General features: G+C 41.8%; 1 protein-coding gene across 2 annotated transcripts; it reads left to right on the plus strand.

Annotated features, from left to right (window-relative positions):
• The first annotated feature begins 1,213 nt into the window (after positions 1–1,213).
• Positions 1,214–25,674, plus strand: LOC306978564 (prolyl 4-hydroxylase subunit alpha-1-like). 2 transcript variants are annotated; one of them, XM_079577193.1, is made up of 15 exons: positions 1,214–1,336; positions 2,857–2,963; positions 3,407–3,503; positions 8,920–9,071; positions 11,870–12,007; positions 12,573–12,815; positions 17,190–17,362; positions 18,742–18,918; positions 21,646–21,716; positions 21,786–21,885; positions 21,949–22,002; positions 24,138–24,203; positions 24,263–24,331; positions 24,476–24,572; positions 25,535–25,674. In XM_079577193.1, the coding sequence occupies exons 2-15, from the start codon at positions 2,873–2,875 to the stop codon at positions 25,603–25,605; spliced, it is 1,599 nt and encodes a 532-aa protein (XP_079433319.1). In that variant the 5' UTR covers positions 1,214–1,336; positions 2,857–2,872; the 3' UTR covers positions 25,606–25,674. The 2 variants fall into 2 exon arrangements, with proteins under 2 accessions (XP_079433319.1, XP_079433318.1); XM_079577192.1 differs by having other exon boundaries at positions 21,786–22,002.
• The last annotated feature ends 1,883 nt before the right edge of the window (positions 25,675–27,557 follow it).

A 27,557-nucleotide genomic window follows, 5' to 3' on the forward strand; every position in this document is an offset into this window, starting at 1 on the left:
AACGCCTCATTTGAAAGACCTACAAAACTCATCGAAATGGATCTTTTTCCTCACGTCATCAGATTTTTTTTCCATCTTTTTTGGGGGCGGGGTTTCCAACTCATTTTTGTATTTTTTTTGTCGCATTTTTGTCCATTTTTTGTCACATTTTTTTTTCATTTTTATGTCAATTTTGTATCAAATTTTTGTCTTTTTTAGTCACATTTTGGTCAGTTTTTCGTCATTTTTTAAATAAAATTTTTGTCATTTTTTTTGTTACATTTTAGTATTTTTTGTCATAGTTTGGTAATTTTTTTTTGGTAATTTTTTATCATATTTTTGTCAATTTTTTTTTAAATCACATTTTTGGATTTTTTTGTGACATTTTTGCCACTTTTTCGTCAAACTTTTCTCACTTTTTTGTCACATTTTCATCATTGTTTTCGTCTAATTTTTGTAATTTTTTGTCAAATTTTTATCAAATTTTTGTCACATTTTTGTCATTTTTGTGTCATTTTTTTGTCACATTTTTGCCACTTTTTCATCATTTTTTTGTCATTTTTTGTCATTTTTTTGTCATTTTTTTGTCACATTTTTGTCATTTTTTGTCAATTTCTTGTGACATTTTTGCCACTTTTTCATCATTTTTTCGTCATTTTTTTTTTCATTTTTCGTCACTTTTTTGTCACATTTCCATCATTGTTTTCGTCTCAGTTTTGTCGCTATTTTCTCACCTTTTTCCCAGAAGCTTTTGGATTGGGGTAAAGCCAAACTGGAGAAACTGTGCTCGGTTCAGGCGGGAGTTAAGGGCTTAAAAGAAAAGCATCAAAAAACAAAAATGTGCAACAAAAAAGTGACAAAAACACAACAAAATGTGACGAAAACGTGACGACAAAGCGATGAAAAATATAATATATAATAACATGGAAAAAACCCTGAAAAAAAAGAGATGAAAACACAACGAAAAAGTGACAAAAAAGTCCCAGTCCGCCCCTGCTCAGCTCTGAGACGTGAATTAAAGATGTTTCTCGCGCTTTAGTGACGGTTCAATAGTTAATTTCTTTAACTCTCGCACCAACATTTGGAAATAGTTGAAAAAGTTGTGTCAGATTTTGACTTTTGGGCTTTAGACGCCTCTGTTTGCCCAGTGTCTCCATCATTGTGGCTGTATGTGTGTGTGTGCAGTACCGCCCGCCGCCGCAGAGGGCGCGCTCCTCCAGCCTCCCGCCGCAGAAGAAGCCCGTGTGTTGTTTATTTCTGGAGGAGCCGCTGAAGTCTCTGAAACGCGTTATTTCTCATGTTTTCTGCGGAATAATCTGCGCTTTCTTCACTCGGCGCTTCCTGCGGAGGTCACGTGGTAAGTCCTCACTGACGTCACCGCGTCATTGTCTCTCATTTAGGCTAAAAACGACCTTAAAGCAGCGGGTTTCCTATCAGGGCGTCTGTTCCGCTCAGATAAAGACTTTTACTCTGTTTATTATTGTGTTTCTGCCACGTGAGCCTTGGTTACATTAAACAATAACTATAAATATCAAACCTAAACTTTATATCATATATATCACTGCCTTTGAGGAGGTTTAAGGAGACTTTACAGATTCACCCACAGCAAACAAACCCTCAGATAAAGGCAGATTCACCTGGACAATAATAATAATAATAATAATAATAATAATAATAATAATAACAACAATAATAATGTCCAGCACGTGTTTGTGAAGCTGAAGCTGAATAAACACTGACACTGGAGATGAACTCCATGTTGTAAATGTGCATTTCGATCTGATCTCGTAACTTTTCGATCTGATCTCGTATCGTTTCGATCTGATCTCGTATCGTTTCGATCTGATCTCGTATCGTTTCGATCTGATCTCGTATCGTTTCGATCTGATCTCGTATCATTACGATCTGATCTCGTATCGTTTTGATCTGATCTCGTATCGTTTCGATCTGATCTCGTAACGTTTCGATCTGATCTCGTATCGTTTCGATCCGATCTCGTATCGTTTCGATCTGATCTCGTATCGTTTCGATCTGATCTTGTATCGTTTCGATCTGATCTCGTATCGTTTCGATCTGATCCCGTAACTTTTCGATCTGATCTCGTAACTTTTCGATCTGATCTCGTATCGTTTCGATCTGATCTCGTATCGTTTCGATCTGATCTCGTATCGTTTTGATCTGATCTCGTATCGTTTCGATCTGATCTCGTATCGTTTCGATCTGATCTCGTATCGTTTCGATCTGATCTCGTATCGTTTTGATCTGATCTCGTATCGTTTCGATCTGATCTCGTAACGTTTCGATCTGATCTCGTATCGTTTCGATCCGATCTCGTATCGTTTCGATCTGATCTCGTATCGTTTCGATCTGATCTTGTATCGTTTCGATCTGATCTCGTATCGTTTCGATCTGATCCCGTAACTTTTCGATCTGATCTCGTAACTTTTCGATCTGATCTCGTATCGTTTCGATCTGATCTCGTATCGTTTCGATCTGATCTCGTATCGTTTCGATCCGATCTCGTATCGTTTCGATCTGATCTCGTATCGTTTCGATCTGATCTCGTATCGTTTCGATCTGATCTCGTATCGTTTTGATCTGATCTCGTATCGTTTCGATCTGATCTCGTATCGTTTCGATCCGATCTCGTATCGTTTTGATCTGATCTCGTATCGTTTCGATCTGATCTCGTAACGTTTCGATCTGATCTCGTATCGTTTCGATCTGATCTCGTATCGTTTCGATCTGATCTCGTATCGTTTCGATCTGATCTCGTATTGTTTTTGATCTGATCCCGTATCGTTTCGATCTGATCTCGTATCGTTTCGATCTGATCTCGTAGACGATATATCGCTGAGCTGTGATGATTCTCTTTAGTGAAAGTGTGGAGCGGATGGAGTGGAGCTGGAGTCTGGAGCTGCTGCTGGTTTTCTGGCTCCTCGTCATCGGCGGCTCAGCTCAGAGCGACTTCTTCGCTTCAGTCGGTGAGAAACGCTTTAACCAAAAGTGCAAAGATGTTTCTCCTCATTAAGATGTTTCTCCTCATTAAGATGTTTCTCCTCTTGTATTAAGATGTTTCTCCTCATTAAGATGTTTCTCCTCATGTATAAAGATGTTTCTCCTCATTAAGATGTTTCTCCTCATTAAGATGTTTCTCCTCTTGTATTAAGATGTTTCCCCTGATGTTAAGATGTTTCTCCTGATATTAAGATGTTTCTCCTCTTGTATTAAGATGTTTCTCCTGATATTAAGATGTTTCTCCTCTTGTATTAAGATGTTTCTCCTGGTGTATAAACATGTTTCTCCTCTTGTGTAGATGTTTCTCCTCTTGTATTAAGATGTTTCTCCTCTTGTTTTAAGATGTTTCTCCTCTTGTATTAAGATGTTTCTCCTCTTGTATTAAGATGTTTCTCCTCTTGTGCTCCAGGTCAGATGACGGACCTGCTGTTCGTGGAGAAGGACCTGGTTGTGTCTCTGAAGGATTACATCCGAGAAGAGGAGACGAGGCTGGACAAACTCAGACGGTGAGGAGACTTTTACCCCACAGCAGCCACATGTGTGATACAGAACTGTGGCCACACTCGCCCTGGGGCAGACTGACCCTCCTGATCTCCGCCCTCTGCTGGACACCAGTGGAATCCTGTCCTTTTGCATGTCGAAGCTGCCCCCTGGTGGCTGTAGAAGTCCACAGCTCCGCACAGGAGACCGACTTCATCGTCACGGGTTCAGATCCTCAGGGTTTCAGCGTTTGATAAAGTCCTGGGAGTTTCCTGAAACCCGACTCCCTGAACCCGATCTCCTGAACACAAAGAACTCCTGAACACAAAGAACTCCTGAACACAAAGAACTCCTGAGCACAAAGAACTCCTGAGCTCCTGACCTGAACACACGGGAGCGTCTGAAGCTCCTCCTCCCGACACACTTTTTTCAATCCCACCTTTATTACACATTTTCCCTTCAATTTCTTCCCAAATTTTACAACATTTTTATTCATTCTTTTTCCAGTTTGCCCCTGTTTGTTCAAATGTGTCGCCTTGTTCCTTTCTTTCCACATTTATTTTCACATTTCTTTCCACATTTCTTTCTGTTTTTAACAATTTTTCACTTTTTCCCCAATTTTTTTTTCCACATTTTTCGATTTTTTACTTTTTACTCCACCTTTATTACACATTTTTTCCTTCAATTTTCCCCCCAAATTTTGCAATATTTTTATTCATTCTTTTACAATTTATCCCCTTTTTTGTCAATTTTTTTTTTACTCTTTTTCTTTTCTTTTGTTTTTACACATTACGTATTTCCCCCCAAATTTAATCTTTTTTTTAATATATTTACCTCAGTTTGTAAACAATTCCTTTGTCCATTTTTCAATTTTTTTTCACATTCTTTATCTTTACTCCACCTTTATTACACATTTTCCCCTTCTTTTTTTTAAATTCTTTTACAATTTGTCCCTTTTTTGTAAAATGTTTTCCTTTCTTTCCACATTTTTTTTTTTTTTACAATTTCTTTTCGGTTTTGAAAATGTTTTTACTCTTTTCTTTTCTTTTTTTTTTACACATAATTCCGTGTTTTTCCACCAATTTTTTTCCAAAATTTTAAAATGATTTTATTCTTTCTTTTTATTTACCCCAGTTTGTAAACAATCCCCCCAATTTATTTTCACATTTTTAGATTTAGTTTTACTCCACCTTCATTACACATTTTTCCCTTCAATTTTTCCCCCCAAATTTTGCAATGTTTTTATTCATCCTTTTACAATTTGTTCCTTTCTTTCCACATTTTTTTTACTCTCTTTCTTTTTTTTTTTTACACATTATTCCGTGTTTTCCCCCCAAATCTTTTCCCAAATTTTAAAATGTTTTTATTCTTTTTTTTTTTCATTTACCTCAGTTTGTAAACAATTCCTTTGTCCATTTTTCAATTTTTTTCCCCCCAATTTCTTTTTCACATTCTTTATTTTTACTCCACCTTTATTACACATTTTTCCCTTCTTTATTTTATTTTTTTTGTTATTTTTTTTTTAGTTTATTTTGAACAATTTTAAAACAATGATAATACAAGTAATGGACGCCAAAACAGCAATTGTTCAAAAAGGAGTGGCTTGAAGTGTGACCTTATTTAGTCCCGCCCCCTTTTTCTACTTGATATTTTTACAGAAACCCAGCGACAATAATGTTACTGATTGTTTAAATTGTTGTTTAAATTATAATTAACCTCCAGCTCTATAGTTCGTGTAGTTTTTATACATAGATTTAAATTGGCAAAACTGTGATACATTTCTTGAGTGACACATTCAAGCTTTTCCATAGTTTTACGGCGCAAACAGCAAGAAACTCCCCCTGGTGGATCGGACAACCTTCCATTTTTTCCCCCAAATTTTTGCAATATTTTTTTTCATTCTTTTACAATTTTCCCCTTTTTTGTCAAATTTGTTCCTTTCTTTCCACATTTTTTTTTTTACACATTATTCCGTATTTTTCCCCAAATTATTTCCCACATTTTTAAATGTTTTTATTCTTTCTTTTTATTTACCCCAGTTTGTAAACAATCCCCCCAATTTATTTTCACATTTTTAGATTTAGTTTTACTCCACCTTCATTACACATTTTTCCCTTCAATTTCCCCCCCCAAATTTTGCAATGTTTTTTTTCATTCTTTTACAATTTATCCCCTTTTTGTCAAATTTTTTCTCTTTTTTTTACTTTAATTTTAACTTTAATTCCTTGGTCCATTTTTCAATTTTTTCCCCCCAATTTTTTTTCACATTCTTTATCTTTACTCCACCTTTATTACACATTTTTCCCTTCAATTTTTTTAAATTCTTTTACAATTTGTCCCTTTTTTGTAAAATGTTTTCCTTTCTTTCCACATTTTTTTTTTTTTAACAATTTTTTTTCGGTTTTGAAAATGTTTTCACTCTTTTCTTTTCTTTCTTTTTTACACATTATTCCGTATTTTCCCCCCAAATTTTTTCCCAAATTTTAAAATGTTTTTATTCTTTTTTTTTTCATTTACCTCAGTTTGTAAACAATCCCCCCAATTTATTTTCACATTTTTAGATTTAGTTTTACTCCACCTTTATTACACATTTTTCCCCCCAAATTTTACAATATTTTTTTTCATTCTTTTACAATTTTTCCCCCTTTTTTGTCATTTTTTTCCTTTCTTTCCACATTTTTTTTACTCTTTTTTTTTACACATTATTCCGTATTTTTCCCCAATTTTTTCCCAAATTTTAAAATGTTTTTATTCTTTCTTTTTATTTACCCCAGTTTGTAAACAATTCCCCCAATTTATTTTCACATTTTTAGATTTAGTTTTACTCCACCTTTATTACACATTTTTCCCTTCAATTTTTTCCCCCCAAATTTTGCAATATTTTTATTCATCCTTTTACAATTTGTTCCTTTCTTTCCACATTTTTTTTAACTCTTTTTCTTTCTTTTTTTTACACATTATTCCGTGTTTTCCCCCCAAATTTTTTCCCAAATTTTAAAATGTTTTGATTCTTTTTTTTCATTTACCTCAGTTTGTAAACAATTCCTTTGTCCATTTTTCAATTTTTTTCTCCCCAATTTCTTTTTCACATTCTTTATTTTTACTCCACCTTTATTACACATTTTTCCACATTTTTTTTTAGTTTATTTCGAACAATTTAAAAACAATGATAATACAAGTAACGGATGCAAAAACAGCAATTAGCTTGTTGCACGGTGTGGCTATGCTAGTTCCTCTGACCTGAAGGTGTGAGCGCCTGGACTTCCTGTCTGTTTTCTTTTCCTGGAATAATAATCATATTTTCTAAAGATGATGTTGTGGGCGGTGAGTTCCCGGTAGACGATCATTTATTGTGAGTTCAAATCATGAAGTTCAGATCAGAGACGCCTGTGATCATGAAGGATTGATAGTTTGTCTTGAAGCTAAAGGCTAACATGCTATAAAAATATATATAAAGGCACTATTTCAAGTTGTGTAAAGCATTAACCGCTTAACTCCCACCTGAACCGAGCACATTTTCTCCAGTTTGGCTTTACCCCAATCCAAAAGCTTCTGGGGAAAAGGTGAGAAAACAGCAACAAAACTGAGACGAAAACAAGGATGGAAATGTGACAAAAAAGTGAGAAAACATTGACATAAAAGTGACAAAAAATTGATGAAAAAGAGGCAAAAATGTGGAAAAAAAAAAGACAAAAATTTGATTACAAAATGACGAAAAAACTGACCAAAATGTGACAAAAATGTGATACAAATTTGACCAAAAAAAAACTACAAAAAAATGGACAAAAAAATGACAAAAATTTGACTAAATGTGACAAAAATGTGATAAAAAATTGACGAAAAAAATGTAAAAAAATGTGACAAAAAAATGACAAAAAAGTTACAAAAATGAGTTGAATACCCGACAAAAAAAATGGAAAAAAAAATCTGATGAAGTGAGGAAAAAGATCCTCTCGGTTCAGGCGAGTTTAAATTAGCCTTTAGCTTCAAGACAAAGGAACTCACTGGTCTGAGCTAATCTTAATGGAAATGAACACGAACAGGAAGTACTAGCGCCCACAGCTTCAGCTCAGAGGAACTAGCGTAGCCACATTGTGCAACAAGCTAATTGTTCAAAAAGGAGTGGGTTGAAGTGTGACCTTGTTTAGTCCCGCCCCCTTTTCTACTTGATATTTTTACAGAAACCCAGCGACAATAATGTTACTGTTTAAATTGTTCTTTAAATTATAATTAATATCCAGCTCTATCGTTTGTGCAGTTTTTATACATAGATTTAAATTGGCAAAACTGTGGTGCATTTCTTTCTATTCCATAGTTTTACGGCGCAAACAGCGAGAAACTCCTCCTGGTGGATCAAACAACCTTCCATTTTTTACCCCAAATTTTGCAATATTTTTTTTCATTCTTTTACAATTTTTCCCCCTTTTTTGTCAAATTTGTTCCTTTCTTTCCACATTTTTTTTTTTACACATTTTTTTCGGTTTTGAAAATGTTTTCACTCTTTTTCTTTTTTATTCTTTTATTGTTTTTTTACACATTATTCCGTATTTTCCACCAAATTTTTTCCCAAATTTTAAAATGTTTTTTTTTCTTTTTTTTTCTTATTTACCCCAGTTTGTAAACAATTCCTTTGTCCATTTTTCACTTTTTCCCCCAATTTGTTTTCCACATTTTTTGATTTTTTACTTTTTACTCCACCTTCATTACACATTTTTCCCTTCAATTTTTTCCCCCAAATTTTGCAATGTTTTTATTCATTCTTTTACCATTTTTCCCTCTTTTTTGTCATTTTTTTCCTTTCTTTCCACATTTTCCCCCAAATTTTGCAATATTTATTTTCATTCTTTTACAATTTTCCCCCTTTTTTGTCAAATTTGTTCCTTTCTTTCCACATTTTTTTTTTTTACACATTTTTTTCGGTTTTGAAAATGTTTTCACTCTTTTTCTTTTTTATTCTTTTTTTTTTTTTTTACACATTATTCCGTATTTTTCCCCCAATTTTTTCCCCACATTTTTAAATGATTTTATTCTTTCTTTTTATTTACCCCAGTTTGTAAACAATCCCCCCAATTTATTTTCACATTTTTAGATTTAGTTTTACTCCACCTTCATTACACATTTTTCACTTCAATTTTCCCCCCAAATTTTACAATTTTTTTTTCATTCTTTTACAATTTATCCCCTTTTTTGTCAAATTTGTTCCTTTCTTTCCACATTCCACCCTTTTTCTTTTTTTTTCTTTTTTTTACACATTATTCTGTATTTTCCCCCCAATTTTTTCCCACATTTTTAAATATTTTTATTCTTTTTTTTATTTATTATTATTTATTTTTTAGTTCTTTTGTCAAGTTTAAACATTTTTCCCCCTATTTTTTTGCAAATCTTTTTCACATTTTTCTCCGTTTTCTTTTCCGCTCTAACGATACGTGTGTTTTCTCGCAGCTGGGCCGATCGCCTGACGTCGCTGTCGGCGGCGGCGACCGCGGACGCCGAGCGTTTCCTTGGAAACCCCGTCAACGCCTTCAAACTCATCAAGAGGCTGAACTCGGAGTGGAGCGAGCTGGAGGCGCTGGTTCTGGAGGACACCAGCCACGGTAACCACGGCAACGGCCTCCATACTGTACTAAAGGAGCCACGGTAACCACGGTAACGGCTGTGTCAGGCATATCGGGGACAGGAAGTGAATCGGAGCTAGCGAACGCTGGAGAATCGGGGCTACGGTGTTTAGCGCATGCGCAGCCTCGCATGTTTACGCGGCTCTTTGATATTTTATTGATCTCACAGATGGAGAAAGTGTTAATTAGGCAATGTGTAAATTATGTCGGCTATATTTATGTAAAATACATTGAAATAAATAATTGTAATGATGATAGAAATAATAATAACAATTATGAAAGATTTGACAAAGTAACAGTAACAGAAGTTGTAAATTGTGTATATTTATAGAAAATACAAATAAACAAAATAATGATGATTTTGATGATGATATAAATTATAATAATTATAAACGATCAGATTTAACTAAACAAAAACACAACAATTGACTATTTACAAAATGTACAATCTATGATCATATTTATAGGCCTATATATATACACACAAGGCAGCAAATATAAGATTTAAATAGGTTAGTTCCTCATAAAGCCATTCTTTTCAGCGAAAAAACGCGAAAGAAAACATCCTTGTGGGTAGTTTGCATCTATATGACTGGAATAAACAATTAAAATTATAAGTAGATATGGTTTAAACACATAAATTGTACCGATCATAAAAATATTAATACATTTTAAAGCCGATCGAACTGCGCGCCTGTAAGACACGCATGCGCAGAAGTACTAAATATATTGTGCTGAGTTAAAACAAACTTCTTTCAAAACATTACTTTTGATTTTTATTAAAATGATGTTATACAAAGCATTATGTCTCCAACATATTAATCGCTGTCTTCTAACTGTCCCCGATATGCCACAACTGTTTTCTAACTGTCATAAACATAAATTGGCCGTGCGAAACCCCTGTGTCCAGTTCTCTTCCTGTCCCCGATATGCTGCCACAACGGCCTCCATAGATACAGACGACATCTCGTCATAGAAGGGGGCGTGGCTTCGCCGAGGGGGAAAATAGAATCTTTTTTAGCCATTTTCTGATGGAATATGAACTTATTTCTCACATAAGTAAAGTCAAGTGTAAATCGGGCCCATATGGATATTTTCTCACAGCAGATTGTTCAGTGGAAGTGAAAAAACGGCAGTTGTAGCTGGCGCTAGCTAACCGTTAGCATTAGCCTGATGCTAACATGTAGCATCAAGTTAGCATTTTCCGTTATTCATGTATTTATGGGCTGTTGAACCACTTTGCTCCTCTCCATGTCTTTGTATCTTTATTTAGTAGAAACTATATTCATAATTCAGCATTTGTTAAAGTAGTTTTTGAATAATTAGAGAAAATTTAGATTTTTTTCTAAATTGTTTTCCCCTTTAACTGTTTTCAAACATGACCATATATGGGCGATTCCAGAGATGCCGTCTGTATCTATACTGTACTAAAGGAGCCACGGTAAAAAACACTTTCCACATGTTTTTTTCAATTTTCCTAATTTTTTACATTTTCCCCAAATTCTTTCACTTTTAAAAAGAAAAAAAACAAAACCTTTTGCCCAATTTATTCCTAATTTTTCCCTCATAGTTTTTCCTTAATATTTTTTTCAAAAAATTTCCCCCATTTTATGAAACTTTTTTCTACATTTTTCACTCATCTCTTGACAGTGGAAATAAACTCTACACTGCGTTCCAAATTATTTTGCAAATGACATTTTTCTCTGATTTCCTAAATTGTCGACTCAAATGAGAGTCAGCGTCATGTTCAGTCTGTAACTGGTAGAGGATCATTTAAATGTGGTGGAAAAAACTTCCCAGTGAAAACAGTATTTTTTTCAAAAATAAATATAGTAAAAACCTCAAAATCCACTGTTCCAAATGATTATGCAACTCATCGTTTCAATACATTTTAAAGCTTGTAATTAACTGAAAATGGTCATTTGTTGTATTTGTAGCATTAGGAGGTCATATTTACTGAAATCAAAAGCTATTTCAATCAAAAAAATATTAACAGGTCAAGTTATATTTTACCAAAGGAGCCCTTCTTTGAGCAGCTTCAAAATCCTTAAATCCATTAAACTTGTGAGTTTTTGGACAGTTTCTGCTTGGTTTTCTTTGCAGGATGTTAGAATAACCTCCCAGAGCTGCTGTTTGGATGAAAACTGCCTCCCACCCTCATAGAAGTTTTTCAGAAGGTTCTCAACAGGGCTTAGGTCAGGCGAGGAGGGGGTCCACATCATGAGTTTCTCTCCTTTTCTGCCCATAGCAGCCAGTGATGCAGAGGTTTTCTTTACAGCAGGACATGGGGCGTTGTCATGATGAAGAGGATCTTGTTCTTTTTGTAGCATAGAAGAAAGTGGTCAGTCAGAAAGAGGTCATTTTCACACCTTCAGGGACCCTAAAGGGACTGACCAGCTCTCTCACCATGACTCCGCCCCCTCCTTACTGACGTCACGGCCTCATCAGTGAACAAGACTGTTTGAAAATGAGTCTCATGTATTTCTGAGCCACTGCAGCCGTTTCTGCTTCAGCTTCAATGAACCGTTTAGGGGAGGCCGGATAGAAGGTTTATGCACAACTGCAGCCTCTGGAGGGTCGGCTTTGTAGCAGCTGTTCTCTTAATCTGATGTGTTTGTCTGGCAGAAACCGTCCATATTGTGCCTTTATCTGCACAAACCCGTGTTTGCTCTGAATCTAAGACAAATCTCTGATCAGTTCAATGATTACGCTTCATCTGTGTCACGTGTGTCACGTGTGTCACGTGTGTCACGTGTGTCCCTCCCGTGTTCGTGCAGGTTTCATCTCTAACCTGACGATCCAGAGGCAGCATTTTCCCACCGACGAGGATCAAACCGGAGCCGCCAACGCTTTACTGAGACTACAGGACGTTTACAGACTGGACACCAAGACCCTGTCCACCGGGAGGCTGCCAGGTACTGCTACTACTACTGCTACTACTGCTACTGCTACTACTACTACTACTACTGCTACTACTACTGCTACTGCTACTGCTACTACTGCTACTACTGCTACTACTACTACTGCTACTACTGCTACTGCTACTACTGCTACTGCTACTACTGCTACTACTGCTACTGCTACTACTGCTACTGCTACTACTGCTACTGCTACTACTGCTACTGCTACTACTACTACTGCTACTGCTACTGCTACTACTACTACTACTACCAATACTACTACTACTACTACTACTACTACTACTGCTACTACTGCTACTGCTACTACTGCTACTGCTACTACTGCTACTACTGCTACTGCTACTACTGCTACTGCTACTACTACTACTACTACTACTCCCTCTCCTGGCTCCTCCCTCTCCTGGCTCCTCTCTCTCCTGGCTCCTCCCTCTCCTGGCTCCTCCCTCTCCTGGCTCCTCCCTCTCCTGGCTCCTCCCTCTCCTCTCTCTCCTGGCTCCTCTCTCTCCTGGCTCCTCCCTCTCCTGGCTCCTCCCTCTCAGGGTCATGTGTTGTCTTCCAGGTGTGGCGCCCTCTCCTGGCTCCGCCCTCTCCGCTCAGGACTGCTTCGACCTGGGGAAGGTGGCGTACTCCTCGGCCGATTACCTCCACACGGCTCAGTGGATGGAGCAGGCGCTGGAGCAGCTGCAGACGGAGGCTCGCGGCCCGGAGCAGACGGCCGTCCTGGACTACCTCAGCTACTCCGTGTACCAGCAGGGGGCGCTGGAGCGGGCGCTGCACTACACCCGGCAGCTGCTGCAGCTCGGTAACTCTCTACATGTTTATTATGTCCTCCAGCAGGACAGCGCCCCCTGGTGTCCGTCTGCTCATGTGTGTTTCTCCTTTAGAGCCGGGTCACCAGCGCCCCCTGGTGTCCGTCTGCTCATGTGTGTCTCCTTTAGAGCCGGGTCACCAGCGCCCCCTGGTGTCCGTCTACTCATGTGTGTTTCTCCTTTAGAGCCGGGTCACCAGCGCCCCCTGGTGTCCGTCTGCTCATGTGTGTTTCTCCTTTAGAGCCGGGTCACCAGCGCCCCCTGGTGTCCGTCTGCTCATGTGTGTTTCTCCTTTAGAGCCGGGTCACCAGCGCGCCCTGGTGTCCGTCTGCTCATGTGTGTCTCCTTTAGAGCCGGGTCACCAGCGCCCCCTGGTGTCCGTCTGCTCATGTGTGTTTCTCCTTTAGAGCCGGGTCACCAGCGCGCCCTGGTGTCCGTCTGCTCATGTGTGTCTCCTTTAGAGCCGGGTCACCAGCGCCCCCTGGTGTCCGTCTGCTCATGTGTGTTTCTCCTTTAGAGCCGGGTCTCCAGCGCCCCCTGGTGTCCGTCTGCTCATGTGTGTTTCTCCTTTAGAGCCGGGTCACCAGCGCCCCCTGGTGTCCGTCTGCTCATGTGTGTTTCTCCTTTAGAGCCGGGTCACCAGCGCCCCCTGGTGTCCGTCTGCTCATGTGTGTCTCCTTTAGAGCCGGGTCACCAGCGCCCCCTGGTGTCCGTCTGCTCATGTGTGTCTCCTTTAGAGCCGGGTCACCAGCGCCCCCTGGTGTCCGTCTGCTCATGTGTGTTTCTCCTTTAGAGCCGGGTCACCAGCGCCCCCTGGTGTCAGTCTGCTCATGTGTGTTTCTCCTTTAGAGCCGGGTCACCAGCGCCCCCTGGTGTCCGTCTGCTCATGTGTGTGTCTCCTTTAGAGCCGGGTCTCCAGCGCCCCCTGGTGTCCGTCTGCTCATGTGTTTCCTTTAGAGCCGGGTCACCAGCGCCCCCTGGTGTCCGTCTGCTCATGTGTTTCCTTTAGAGCCGGGTCACCAGCGCCCCCTGGTGTCCGTCTGCTCATGTGTGTTTCTCCTTTAGAGCCGGGTCACCAGCGCCCCCTGGTGTCCGTCTGCTCATGTGTGTTTCTCCTGTAGAGCCGGGTCTCCAGCGCCCCCTGGTGTCCGTCTGCTCATGTGTTTCTCCTTTAGAGCCGGGTCACCAGCGCCCCCTGGTGTCCGTCTGCTCATGTGTGTGTTTCCTTTAGAGCCGGGTCACCAGCGCCCCCTGGTGTCCGTCTGCTCATGTGTGTTTCTCCTTTAGAGCCGGGTCACCAGCGCCCCCTGGTGTCAGTCTGCTCATGTGTTTCCTTTAGAGCCGGGTCACCAGCGCCCCCTGGTGTCCGTCTGCTCATGTGTTTCCTTTAGAGCCAGGTCACCAGCGCCCCCTGGTGTCCGTCTGCTCATGTGTTTCCTTTAGAGCCAGGTCACCAGCGCCCCCTGGTGTCCGTCTGCTCATGTGTTTCCTTTAGAGCCAGGTCACCAGCGCCCCCTGGTGTCCGTCTGCTCATGTGTTTCCTTTAGAGCCGGGTCACCAGCGCCCCCTGGTGTCAGTCTGCTCATGTGTTTCCTTTAGAGCCGGGTCACCAGCGCCCCCTGGTGTCAGTCTGCTCATGTGTTTCCTTTAGAGCCGGGTCACCAGCGCCCCCTGGTGTCAGTCTGCTCATGTGTTTCCTTTAGAGCCGGGTCACCAGCGCCCCCTGGTGTCCGTCTGCTCATGTGTTTCCTTTAGAGCCGGGTCACCAGCGCCCCCTGGTGTCCGTCTGCTCATGTGTGTTTCTCCTTTAGAGCCGGGTCACCAGCGCCCCCTGGTGTCCGTCTGCTCATGTGTGTTTCTCCTTTAGAGCCGGGTCACCAGCGCCCCCTGGTGTCCGTCTGCTCATGTGTGTCTCCTTTAGAGCCGGGTCTCCAGCGCCCCCTGGTGTCCGTCTGCTCATGTGTGTTTCTCCTTTAGAGCCGGGTCACCAGCGCCCCCTGGTGTCCGTCTGCTCATGTGTGTTTCCTTTAGAGCCGGGTCTCCAGCGCCCCCTGGTGTCCGTCTGCTCATGTGTGTTTCCTTTAGAGCCGGGTCACCAGCGCCCCCTGGTGTCCGTCTGCTCATGTGTTTCCCCTTTAGAGCCGGGTCACCAGCGCCCCCTGGTGTCCGTCTGCTCATGTGTGTCTCCTTTAGAGCCGGGTCACCAGCGCCCCCTGGTGTCCGTCTGCTCATGTGTGTGTCTCCTTTAGAGCCGGGTCACCAGCGCCCCCTGGTGTCCGTCTGCTCATGTGTGTGTTTCCTTTAGAGCCGGGTCACCAGCGCCCCCTGGTGTCCGTCTGCTCATGTGTGTTTCTCCTTTAGAGCCGGGTCACCAGCGCCCCCTGGTGTCCGTCTGCTCATGTGTTTCTCCTTTAGAGCCGAGTCACCAGCGCCCCCTGGTGTCCGTCTGCTCATGTGTGTTTCTCCTTTAGAGCCGGGTCACCAGCGCCCCCTGGTGTCCGTCTGCTCATGTGTGTTTCTCCTTTAGAGCCGGGTCACCAGCGCCCCCTGGTGTCCGTCTGCTCATGTGTGTTTCTCCTTTAGAGCCGGGTCACCAGCGCCCCCTGGTGTCCGTCTGCTCATGTGTGTTTCTCCTTTAGAGCCGGGTCACCAGCGCCCCCTGGTGTCCGTCTGCTCATGTGTTTCTCCTTTAGAGCCGGGTCACCAGCGCCCCCTGGTGTCCGTCTGCTCATGTGTGTCTCCTTTAGAGCCGGGTCACCAGCGCCCCCTGGTGTCCGTCTGCTCATGTGTGTTTCTCCTTTAGAGCCGGGTCACCAGCGCCCTCTGGTGTCCGTCTGCTCATGTGTTTCTCCTTTAGAGCCGGGTCACCAGCGCCCCCTGGTGTCCGTCTGCTCATGTGTGTTTCTCCTTTAGAGCCGGGTCACCAGCGCCCCCTGGTGTCCGTCTGCTCATGTGTGTTTCTCCTTTAGAGCCGGGTCTCCAGCGCCCCCTGGTGTCCGTCTGCTCATGTGTGTTTCTCCTGTAGAGCCGGGTCACCAGCGCCCCCTGGTGTCCGTCTGCTCATGTGTGTTTCTCCTTTAGAGCCGGGTCACCAGCGCCCCCTGGTGTCCGTCTGCTCATGTGTTTCTCCTTTAGAGCCGGGTCACCAGCGCCCCCTGGTGTCCGTCTGCTCATGTGTGTTTCTCCTTTAGAGCCGGGTCACCAGCGCCCCCTGGTGTCCGTCTGCTCATGTGTGTTTCTCCTTTAGAGCCGGGTCTCCAGCGCCCCCTGGTGTCCGTCTGCTCATGTGTGTCTCCTTTAGAGCCGGGTCACCAGCGCCCCCTGGTGTCCGTCTGCTCATGTGTGTCTCCTTTAGAGCCGGGTCACCAGCGCCCCCTGGTGTCCGTCTGCTCATGTGTGTTTCTCCTTTAGAGCCGGGTCACCAGCGCCCCCTGGTGTCCGTCTGCTCATGTGTGTGTCTCCTTTAGAGCCGGGTCACCAGCGCCCCCTGGTGTCCGTCTGCTCATGTGTGTTTCTCCTTTAGAGCCGGGTCACCAGCGCCCCCTGGTGTCCGTCTGCTCATGTGTGTTTCTCCTTTAGAGCCGGGTCACCAGCGCCCCCTGGTGTCCGTCTGCTCATGTGTGTGTCTCCTTTAGAGCCGGGTCACCAGCGCCCCCTGGTGTCCGTCTGCTCATGTGTGTGTCTCCTTTAGAGCCGGGTCACCAGCGCCCCCTGGTGTCCGTCTGCTCATGTGTGTTTCTCCTTTAGAGCCGGGTCTCCAGCGCCCCCTGGTGTCCGTCTGCTCATGTGTGTTTCTCCTTTAGAGCCGGGTCACCAGCGCCCCCTGGTGTCCGTCTGCTCATGTGTGTTTCTCCTTTAGAGCCGGGTCACCAGCGCCCCCTGGTGTCCGTCTGCTCATGTGTGTTTCTCCTTTAGAGCCGGGTCTCCAGCGCCCCCTGGTGTCCGTCTGCTCATGTGTGTTTCTCCTTTAGAGCCGGGTCACCAGCGCCCCCTGGTGTCCGTCTGCTCATGTGTGTTTCTCCTTTAGAGCCGGGTCTCCAGCGCCCCCTGGTGTCCGTCTGCTCATGTGTGTGTTTCTCCTTTAGAGCCGGGTCACCAGCGCCCCCTGGTGTCCGTCTGCTCATGTGTGTTTCTCCTTTAGAGCCGGGTCACCAGCGCCCCCTGGTGTCCGTCTGCTCATGTGTGTGTTTCTCCTTTAGAGCCGGGTCACCAGCGCCCCCTGGTGTCCGTCTGCTCATGTGTGTTTCTCCTTTAGAGCCGGGTCACCAGCGCCCCCTGGTGTCCGTCTGCTCATGTGTGTTTCTCCTTTAGAGCCGGGTCTCCAGCGCCCCCTGGTGTCCGTCTGCTCATGTGTGTTTCTCCTTTAGAGCCGGGTCACCAGCGCGCCCTGGGGAACCTGCAGTACTTCGAGTACCAGCTTTCCAAACAGGAGGGGGCGCCGTCCGCAGAGCAGAGCGCGGCCTCCGGGGGGCGCCCTGACGACTACCTGCCCGAGAGGCGGAGCTACGAGAAGCTGTGCCGCGGCGAAGGCGTCCGAATGGTGAGGGACACGAGGGAGAGGAGGGACACGAGGGAGAGGAGGGAGAGGAGGGAGAGGAGGGACACAAGGGAGAGGAGGGAGAGGAGGGAGAGGAGGGACATGAGGGAGAGGAGGGACACGAGGGAGAGGAGGGAGAGGAGGGAGAGGAGGGAGAGGAGGGAGAGGAGGGAGAGGAGGGAGAGGAGGGAGAGGAGGGACATGAGGGAGAGGAGGGACACGAGGGAGAGGAGGGAGAGGAGGGAGAGGAGGGACACGAGGGAGAGGAGGGACACGAGGGACACGAGGGAGAGGAGGGACAAGAGGGAGAGGAGGGAGAGGAGGGAGAGGAGGGACACGAGGGAGAGGAGGGACAAGAGGGAGAGGAGGGAGAGGAGGGAGAGGAGGGAGAGGAGGGAGAGGAGGGAGAGGAGGGAGAGGAGGGACACCAGGGACACGAGGGAGAGGAGGGACACGAGGGAGAGGAGGGACACGAGGGACACGAGGGAGAGGAGGGAGAGGAGAGAGAGGAGGGACACCAGGGACACGAGGGAGAGGAGGGAGAGGAGGGAGAGGAGGGAGAGGAGGGAGAGGAGGGACACGAGGGAGAGGGGGAGAGGAGAGAGAGGAGGGACACCAGGGACACGAGGGAGAGGAGGGAGAGGAGGGAGAGGAGGGACACGAGGGAGAGGAGGGAGAGGAGGGACACGAGGGACACGAGGGAGAGGAAGGAGAGGAAGGAGAGGAGGGAGAGGAGGGAGAGGAGGGAGAGGAGGGAGAGGAGGGAGAGGAGGGAGAGGAGGGACACGAGGGAGAGGAGGGAGAGGAGGGAGAGGAGGGACACGAGGGAGAGGAGGGAGAGGAGGGACACGAGGGACACGAGGGAGAGGAGGGAGAGGAGGGAGAGGAGGGAGAGGAGGGACCACAGGAGCGAGTCTGGGGGAAAACACGACCTGAACACTGCCTACAATGGCTCCCTGTATGATAAAGTACTGTGTATTTTGTCTCTTTATGATAAAGTACTGTGTATTTGCTCGGTCCTGGTAACTGGCTGTAGCTGAGTGTCGTTGTGGCGCCTGTTGGTTTAGCTAGCGTTAGCGTTAGCTAGCGTTAGCGCAGTGGAGAAATGTTCCTGTTTTTTGAAATATTACAAAAGTCAGAGGCTGCTTCGGGCAGTGCAAGAGCCCGCCTGGTCCACAAGGCGGCGCTGTTGCATTAAGGGAGAGATCATACGGTTTGTGCCCCTGTAACTAAGGGGGTCGTCTTTTCTTTCCCCCATATTTTGTCCTAATATTTAAATATTTTTCCCAATTCATTCCCTGATATTTAGCTTTTTTTATTCTAAGCCCCGCCCTCTCTCTAAGCCCCGCCCTCTCTCTAAGCCCCGCCCTCTCCCGTTGCAGACTCCTCGCAGACAGAGTCGCCTCCGCTGCCGTTACTATGACAACGGCCGCCACCCCAGCCTGGTGATTGGCCCGGTGAAAGAGGAGGAGGAGTGGGACCGCCCCCTGATCCTGCGTTACCACGACGTCGTCTCGGAGCGCGAGATGGAGAAGGTCAAAGAGCTCGCCAAACCGCGGGTAATTCTCCCGTAACCGCGGGTAACCGTCCCGTAACCGCGGGTAACTGTCCCGTAACCGCGGGTAACTGTCCCGTAACCGCGGGTAACCGTCCTGTACCAAAGGGCCAAACCGCGGGTAACTGTCCCGTAACCGCGGGTAACTGTCCCGGGTTCTCGGTTTCTCGGTTTCTACGTTTCTCGGTTTGTACGTTTCTACGTTTCTACGTTTCTCGGTTTCTCGGTTTCTACGTTTCTCGGTTTCTACGTTTCTACGTTTCTCGGTTTCTACGTTTCTACGTTTCTACGTTTCTCGGTTTCTACGTTTCTCGGTTTCTACGTTTCTACGTTTCTCGGTTTCTACGTTTCTACGTTTCTCGGTTTCTACGTTTCTCGGTTTCTACGTTTCTACGTTTCTCAGTTTCTCGGGTTCTACGTTTCTCGGTTTCTACGTTTCTCGGTTTCTACGTTTCTACGTTTCTCGGTTTCTACGTTTCTACGTTTCTCGGTTTCTACGTTTCTCGGGTTCTACGTTTCTCGGTTTCTACGTTTCTCGGTTTCTACGTTTCTACGTTTCTCGGTTTCTACGTTTCTACGTTTCTCGGTTTCTACGTTTCTCGGTTTCTCGGTTTCTACGTTTCTCGGTTTCTCGGTTTCTACGTTTCTACGTTTCTCGGTTTCTACGTTTCTACGTTTCTCGGTTTCTACGTTTCTCGGTTTCTACGTTTCTCGGTTTCTACGTTTCTCGGTTTCTCAGTTTCTCGGGTTCTACGTTTCTACGTTTCTCGGTTTCTCAGTTTCTCGGGTTCTACGTTTCTACGTTTCTCGGTTTCTCAGTTTCTCGGGTTCTACGTTTCTCGGTTTCTACGTTTCTACGTTTCTCGGTTTCTACGTTTCTCGGTTTCTACGTTTCTACGTTTCTACGTTTCTACGTTTCTACGTTTCTCGGTTTCTCGGTTTCTACGTTTCTACGTTTCTACGTTTCTCGGTTTCTACGTTTCTACGTTTCTCGGTTTCTCAGTTTCTACGTTTCTCGGTTTCTACGTTTCTACGTTTCTCGGTTTCTACGTTTCTCGGTTTCTCGGTTTCCACGTTTCTACGTTTCTCGGTTTCTCGGTTTCTACGTTTCTCGGTTTCTACGTTTCTACGTTTCTCGGTTTCTACGTTTCTCGGTTTCTCGGTTTCTACGTTTCTACGTTTCTCGGTTTCTACGTTTCTACGTTTCTACGTTTCTCGGTTTCTACGTTTCTACGTTTCTCGGTTTCTACGTTTCTACGTTTCTCGGTTTCTACGTTTCTACGTTTCTACGTTTCTACGTTTCTCGGTTTCTACGTTTCTACGTTTCTCAGTTTCTCGGGTTCTACGTTTCTTGGTTTCTACGTTTCTCGGTTTCTACGTTTCTACGTTTCTACGTTTCTACGTTTCTACGTTTCTACGTATCTTGGTTTCTACGTTTCTCGGGTTCTACGTTTCTCGGTTTCTACGTTTCTCGGTTTCTACGTTTCTACGTTTCTCGGTTTCTCAGTTTCTCGGGTTCTATGTTTCTACGTTTCTCGGTTTCTCAGTTTCTCGGGTTCTACGTTTCTCGGTTTCTACGTTTCTACGTTTCTCGGTTTCTACGTTTCTCGGTTTCTACGTTTCTACGTTTCTCGGTTTCTACGTTTCTCGGTTTCTACGTTTCTACGTTTCTCGGTTTCTCGGTTTCTCGGTTTCTACGTTTCTCGGGTTCTACGTTTCTCGGTTTTTACGTTTTTCGGGTTCTACGTTTCTCGGTTTCTACGTTTCTCCGTTTCTACGTTTCTACGTTTCTACGTTTCTACGTTTCTCGGTTTCTCGGTTTCTACGTTTCTACGTTTCTCGGTTTCTACGTTTCTACGTTTCTACGTTTCTCAGTTTCTCGGGTTCTACGTTTCTACGTTTCTCGGTTTCTCAGTTTCTCAGTTTCTCGGGTTCTACGTTTCTCGGTTTCTACGTTTCTACGTTTCTCGGTTTCTACGTTTCTCGGTTTCTACGTTTCTACGTTTCTCGGTTTCTACGTTTCTACGTTTCTCGGTTTCTACGTTTCTACGTTTCTCGGTTTCTCAGTTTCTCGGGTTCTACGTTTCTACGTTTCTCGGTTTCTCAGTTTCTCGGGTTCTACGTTTCTCGGTTTCTACGTTTCTACGTTTCTCGGTTTCTACGTTTCTCGGTTTCTCGGTTTCTACGTTTCTCGGGTTCTACGTTTCTCGGTTTTTACGTTTTTCGGGTTCTACGTTTCTACGTTTCTCGGTTTCTACGTTTCTACGTTTCTACGTTTCTCGGTTTCTCGGTTTCTACGTTTCTCGGTTTCTACGTTTCTACGTTTCTCGGTTTCTACGTTTCTACGTTTCTCGGTTTCTACGTTTCTACGTTTCTCGGTTTCTACGTTTCTACGTTTCTCGGTTTCTACGTTTCTACGTTTCTCGGTTTCTACGTTTCTACGTTTCTCGGTTTCTACGTTTCTCGGGTTCTACGTTTCTCGGTTTCTACATTTCTCGGTTTCTCGGTTTCTACGTTTCTCGGTTTCTACGTTTCTCGGTTTCTACGTTTCTCAGTTTCTCGGTTTCTCAGTTTCTCGCGGTTAAATTAAAATCTGAAGTTGTGAAATAAAAAGTCGTTGTCTTCACCTTTGACGTCACCACAGTTCACGCTCAGAGCTTGTGTTTCCTGAAGACGATGCAGATCTTCGCTCTTCATCACCGATCTCTGATTCCTCTTTGTTCTTCTGCAGCTGAGACGAGCCACAGTCCACGACCCACTGACGGGAAAACTCACCACCGCCCCCTACAGGGTGTCCAAGAGGTGCGTTCAGATTCAGTGAAAGATTTGCGCTGGAGTTCGTGGCTGCAGTTTGTTTCTTTGTTTCCTCAGTGCGTGGCTGGGAGCGTCAGAGCACCCCCTGGTGGACAAGATCAACCAGAGGATCCAGGCCGTGACGGGGCTGGACGTGAGCACGGCCGAGGACCTGCAGGTGAGCGATGAGGACCTCAGAGGGAGCGCAGTGACGCGGTGTAATGCTCTGTGTGTCCTGCAGGTGGCCAACTACGGCGTCGGGGGGCAGTACGAGCCGCACTTCGACTTCGGACGAGTAAACTCACACTTTTATACAGAAAATACTGATACTTTACCCTTTTCTTTGACCTCTGACCCTCCGCCTTAACCGAGCAGTTCCTCCAGTTTGGCTTTACCCAAATCTAACAAGTTCTCACCTGGCGCTTACAGCATGTTGGCCAGAGAAACGCCTCAAAGCCAAGACTTACAAAACAGATCATTTTCCTCACACTAATGCCTCGCTGTTTCACTTATTCACATTCTTTTTCATCTCATATTTGCCAGAGTTTGACAAAATTTTTTTGTTTTTTTTGTCACATTTTTATTATTTTTTCACTTTTTTATTGATTTTTTGTCACATTTTTATTGATTTTTTCGTCACATTTTTATTGATTTTTTTGTCACATTTTATTTATTTTTTTGCCACATTTTGATTTATTTTTTTGTCACATTTTTATTTATTTTGTGTCACATTTTTATTGATTTTTTCGTCACATTTTTATTGATTTTTTTGTCACATTTTATTAATTTTTTTGCCACTTTTTTATTGATTTTTTTGTCACATTTTATTGATTTTTTTGTCACATTTTTATAATTTTTGTCACATTTTTATTATTTTTTGTCAAATATTTTTTTTTTTTTTCACAATTTTATTTATTTTTTGTCAAATTTTTATTTATTTTTTTGTCAAATTTTTATTTATTTTTTTGTCACATTTTTATAATTTTTGTCACATTTTATTTATTTTTTGTCACATTTTTATTGATTTTTTGTCACATTTTAGTTTTTTTTGTCACATTTTTATTGATTTTTTGTCACATTTTTATTGATTTTTTGCCACATTTTTATTTTATTTTTTTGCCACATTTTTATTTATTTTTTGTCACATTTTTATTTATTTATTTTTGTCCATTTTTTTTGTTTTTTTGTCACATTTTTATTTATTTTTTTTGTCACATTTTTATTTTATTTTTTTGTCACATTTTTATTTATTTTTTCGTCACATTTTTATTTATTTTTTTTGTCACATTTTTATTTATTTTTTTTGTCACATTTTTATTGATTTTTTTGTCACTTTTTTATTGATTTTTTTGTCACATTTTATTGATTTTTTTGTCACATTTTTATAATTTTTGTCACATTTTTATTATTTTTTGTCAAATTTTTTTTTTTTTTTTCACAATTTTATTTATTTTTTGTCACATTTTTATTTATTTTTTTGTCAAATTTTTATTTATTTTTTTGTCACATTTTTATAATTTTTGTCACATTTTATTTATTTTTTGTCACATTTTTATTGATTTTTTGTCACATTTTAGTTTTTTTTGTCACATTTTTATTGATTTTTTGTCACATTTTTATTTATTATTTGTCACATTTTTATTGATTTTTTGCCACATTTTTATTTTATTTTTTTGTCACATTTTTGTTTGTTTTTTGTAACATTTTTATTTATTTTTTTGTCACATTTTTGTTTGTTTTTTGTAACATTTTTATTTATTTTTTGTCACATTTTTATTTATTTATTTTTGTCCATTTTTTTTGTTTTTTTGTCACATTTTATTTATTTTTTTTGTCACATTTTTATTTATTTTTTTTGTCACATTTTTATTTATTTTTTCGTCACATTTTTATTTATTTTTTTTGTCACATTTTTATTGATTTTTTTGTCACTTTTTTATTTATTTTTTTTGTCACATTTTTATTTATTTTTTTGTCACATTTTTTTGTTTTTTTTGTCACATTTTTATTATTATTTTTTATATTTTTATTTATTATTTGTCACATTTTTGATTGTTTTTGGTCACATTTTTTTGTCACATTTTTTTTGTCACATTTTTATTGATTTTTTGTCACATTTTTATTATTTTTTTCACATTTTTTTTTTTTTTTTCACATTTTTATTTATTTTTTTGTCACATTTTTATTTTTTTTTGTCATATTTTATTTGTTTTTTTTTTACATTTTTTTTTTTTACACTTTTTCCAATAATCCTTTACATTTGGGTAAAACCAAACTGGAGAGAAAGTGCTCTGTTCAAGTGGGAGGTCAGAGGTTAAACATTTGGGACTGATGTTTTAATGTCTGAAAAACGTGTTTAGAGGCTGTAACTTCTTAGTCTAGACTCGATTCTGCAGATGTTTCCGTCGACTGAAACCCTTCTTCCCGCAGGACGACGAGCCCGACGCCTTCGAGGAGCTGGGAACAGGAAACCGCATCGCCACCTGGCTGCTCTACGTGAGAACTGCAGATCCGCCCTCAGCTTCTGCAAACACTGACTCATGTGTGTGTTGCAGATGAGCGACGTGCAGGCAGGGGGCGCCACAGTCTTCACGGACGTAGGAGCCGCCATCAAACCAAAGAAGGTCCGGCCGCCTCTGACTTCCTGTTTGACTTCCTGTTGACTTCCTGTTTGACTTCCTGTTTGACTTCCTGTTTGACTTCCTGTTTGACTTCCTGTTGACTTCCTGTTCCCTCCTGGTTTGTCTCTGAGCTGTGATGTTCCTCAGGGCTCGGCCGTGTTCTGGTATAACCTGTTCCCCAGCGGAGGCGGAGACTATCGGACCCGGCACGCCGCCTGCCCCGTCCTGCTCGGGAACAAGTGGGGTCAGTGCTTTCCTCACGGAGACCCTTCATCTCACACAGACCCTTCATCTCACACAGACCCTTCACTTCCACCTCACACAGACCCTTCACTTCCACCTCACACAGACCCTTCACTTCCACCTCACGCAGACCCTTCACTTCCACCTCACGCAGACCCTTCACTCATTTTTTTGTCACATTTTTGTTATTTTTTGTGTAATTTTTTGTCTTATTTTTGTAATTTTTTTGGTCAATTTTTTGTCAATTTTTTTGTCACTTTTTTGTCAATTTTTTTGTCACTTTTTTGTCACTTTTTTGTCACTTTTTTGTCCTTTTTTTCTCATTTTTTTGTCCTTTTTTTGGTCAAATTTTTGTATTTTCTTTGTATTTTTTTGGTCAAATTTTTATCATTTTTTGTGACTTTTTTGTCATTTTTTGTCACATTTTTATTTATTATTTGTCACATTTTTGTAATTTTTTTGTCACATTTTTGTCACATTTTTGTCATTTTTTTGTCACTTTTTTGTCATTTTTTTATTTTATTTTTTTGTCATTTTTTTGTTCATTTTCCTCATTTTTTGTCATTTTTAAAAATCTTTTTTGTCACATTTTTGTCATTTTTTTGTCAAATTTTTGTCATTTTTTGGTCAAATTTTTGTCATTTTTTTGTCAAATTTTTGTAATTTTTTTGTAATTTTTTTGTCACATTTTTTTGTCACATTTTTGTCTTTTTTTTCATTTTTTCATTTTATTTTTTTGTTCATTTTCCTCATTTTTTGTCATTTTTTTTAAATCTTTTTTTGTCACATTTTTAAATTTTTGTCACATTTTTGTCACTTTTTTTTTTTTTTTGTCATATTGTTGTCACATTTTCGACCCTTCACTTCCACCTCATGAAGACCCTTCACTCAGACGTGATCCTTGTTTTCTCTCTGTTCTCGTGCCTTTGGGCCAAACACTCCTGTCTCTCGTCTCTGTTTCAGTTTCCAATAAGTGGATCCACGAGCGCGGCCAGGAGTTCCGACGCCGCTGCGGCCTGAGGGAGACCGACTGAAGCTCCTCCTCCTCCTCCTCTGTCGTCACGGCGACAGGCGGCGCCGCGGTGAAGCTCCTCCTCCTCCTCCTCTGTCGTCATGGCAGCAGCTCGTGCCTTTTCTCCCACAGCGACTGTTACGTTTGTTTTGTTTCTGCGACGACTGAATGAAACACTCCATGATGTGAATCTGAATAAACTGCACTTTATGTCAGTTTTGTTCGAAGCTTCTTCTCAGACACGCGTGACACTGAGGAACATGTTATTAAATATACTTTACACAGTTTTTTTAACCTTTTACCATCTCTTAGGTTTTTATACAGGCCTGTGTAGCACCTCATTTGAAAGCTAAGACCCACAAAACTGATCTTTTTCCTCGCATTGTTGCTGTGTTGTGTCACCTTTTTTATGTGTTTTTATTTTTATTGTTGTCACATTTTTGGTGAGTTTTTGTCACATTTTTGTAATTTTTTTGTAATTTTTTTGTAATTTTTTTGTCACATTTTTGTCACATTTTTTTTGTCTTTTTTTTTCAAGTTTTTATCATATTTTTTTCATTTTTTTTGTCACATTTTTGTTCTTTTTTTGTCATTTTTTTTGTCACATTTTGTCATTTTTTCGTCCATTTTTTGTCCATTTCTTGTGACATTTTTGCCACTTTTTCATAAATTTTTCATCACTTTTTTGTCACATTTCCATCCTTGTTTTCGTCTCAGTTTTGTTTCTTTTTCACACCTTTTTTTGCAGAAGCTTTTGGATTGGGGTAAAGCCAAACTGGTTCAGGTGGGAGTTAAGGGGTTAAAGTCTAAACATCTCGTCAGTGAGAAGGACCAGGGTCCGAGTCACAGGGACATGTTTGTGACAGAAAATCAGAATAAAACGATCGACCTTTTGGACGTTTCTCAGATCGTTTTTAACATTCGGAAAAGTCTCTGTTGAAATGTTTGACTTTCCCTTTAAGACTTTGTCAGAATGGAACAGTTTGTCTTCTCTTTTGTTTGTGATGCCGGAAACAACCACCAGATGGCAGCACTAGTTCTTCTATTGTTCAGATCTTAACTGGCTAAAAAAAGAAATCAAACAGTTTTTCTGACTGAATATTATTATTATTATTATATTATTACCTGCTCTTCACAAACACAGAACCTCCGTCACTAATGAATCCAAGTCTTTTCTTTTTACTGAATAAGTTTGTCCTAAATAGAAAATGTTTTTTTAGGGTTGAGTCTCTGCTGTTGCCGGGCGGATTCTGGAACCTTCACCTTGAACCGTTTTTAGAGCCGCGTTTCTCACGTGCGACGGAAATACTCACGAGGAAGAAACACTTTTTTTCGTCAAATTATTCGCAATATTTTGTCAATTTTTTGTCAATTTTTGTCATTTTTTTTTCTCACTTTGTGTCACATTTCCATCATTGTTTTCGTCTCAGTTTTGTTGCTTTTTTCACACCTCAAGGGGTTAAAGGGGCGAGATAAAGTTGGTCATGTCATGCTCACTGCTGCCCCCTCAGGTGTTACGTGTAACTGCAGGTTCTGTGTGAAGCTGGTGAGGATTGTAGAGGCGGCTGTGGAGACTGGACAGGGAAGTTCTTAGCTTTAACTTTTTAAACTCTGTACAGGCCTTTTATCCTCTTCACGTGTTTTCTTCAAATTCTCCAAATCTAAAAGCTTCTTCAAAACAGAGGAAAAAAACGACAAGAAAATGAGGATGTGAACGCGACAAAAAAAAAAGCTAAAATGTGACCAAAAAACGGAGACAAGAAGAGCAGCAAAAATGTGACAAAAATCCAGCAAAAAAAGATAAAAAAAACAGCAAAAAAATAACAAAAATACAGAAAAAAAATACAGAAAAAAAATAACAAAAATACAGCAAAAAAAGACAAAAACACAGAAAAAAAAGTGACAAAAATACAGCAAAAAAATACAGCAAAAAAATAACAAAAATCCAGCAAAAAAAAAACAAAAATCCAGCAA

Source organism: Gobius niger (genome assembly GCF_951799975.1).
Source record: "Gobius niger genome assembly, chromosome: 19".
Classification (NCBI taxonomy): Eukaryota; Metazoa; Chordata; class Actinopteri; order Gobiiformes; family Gobiidae; genus Gobius; species Gobius niger.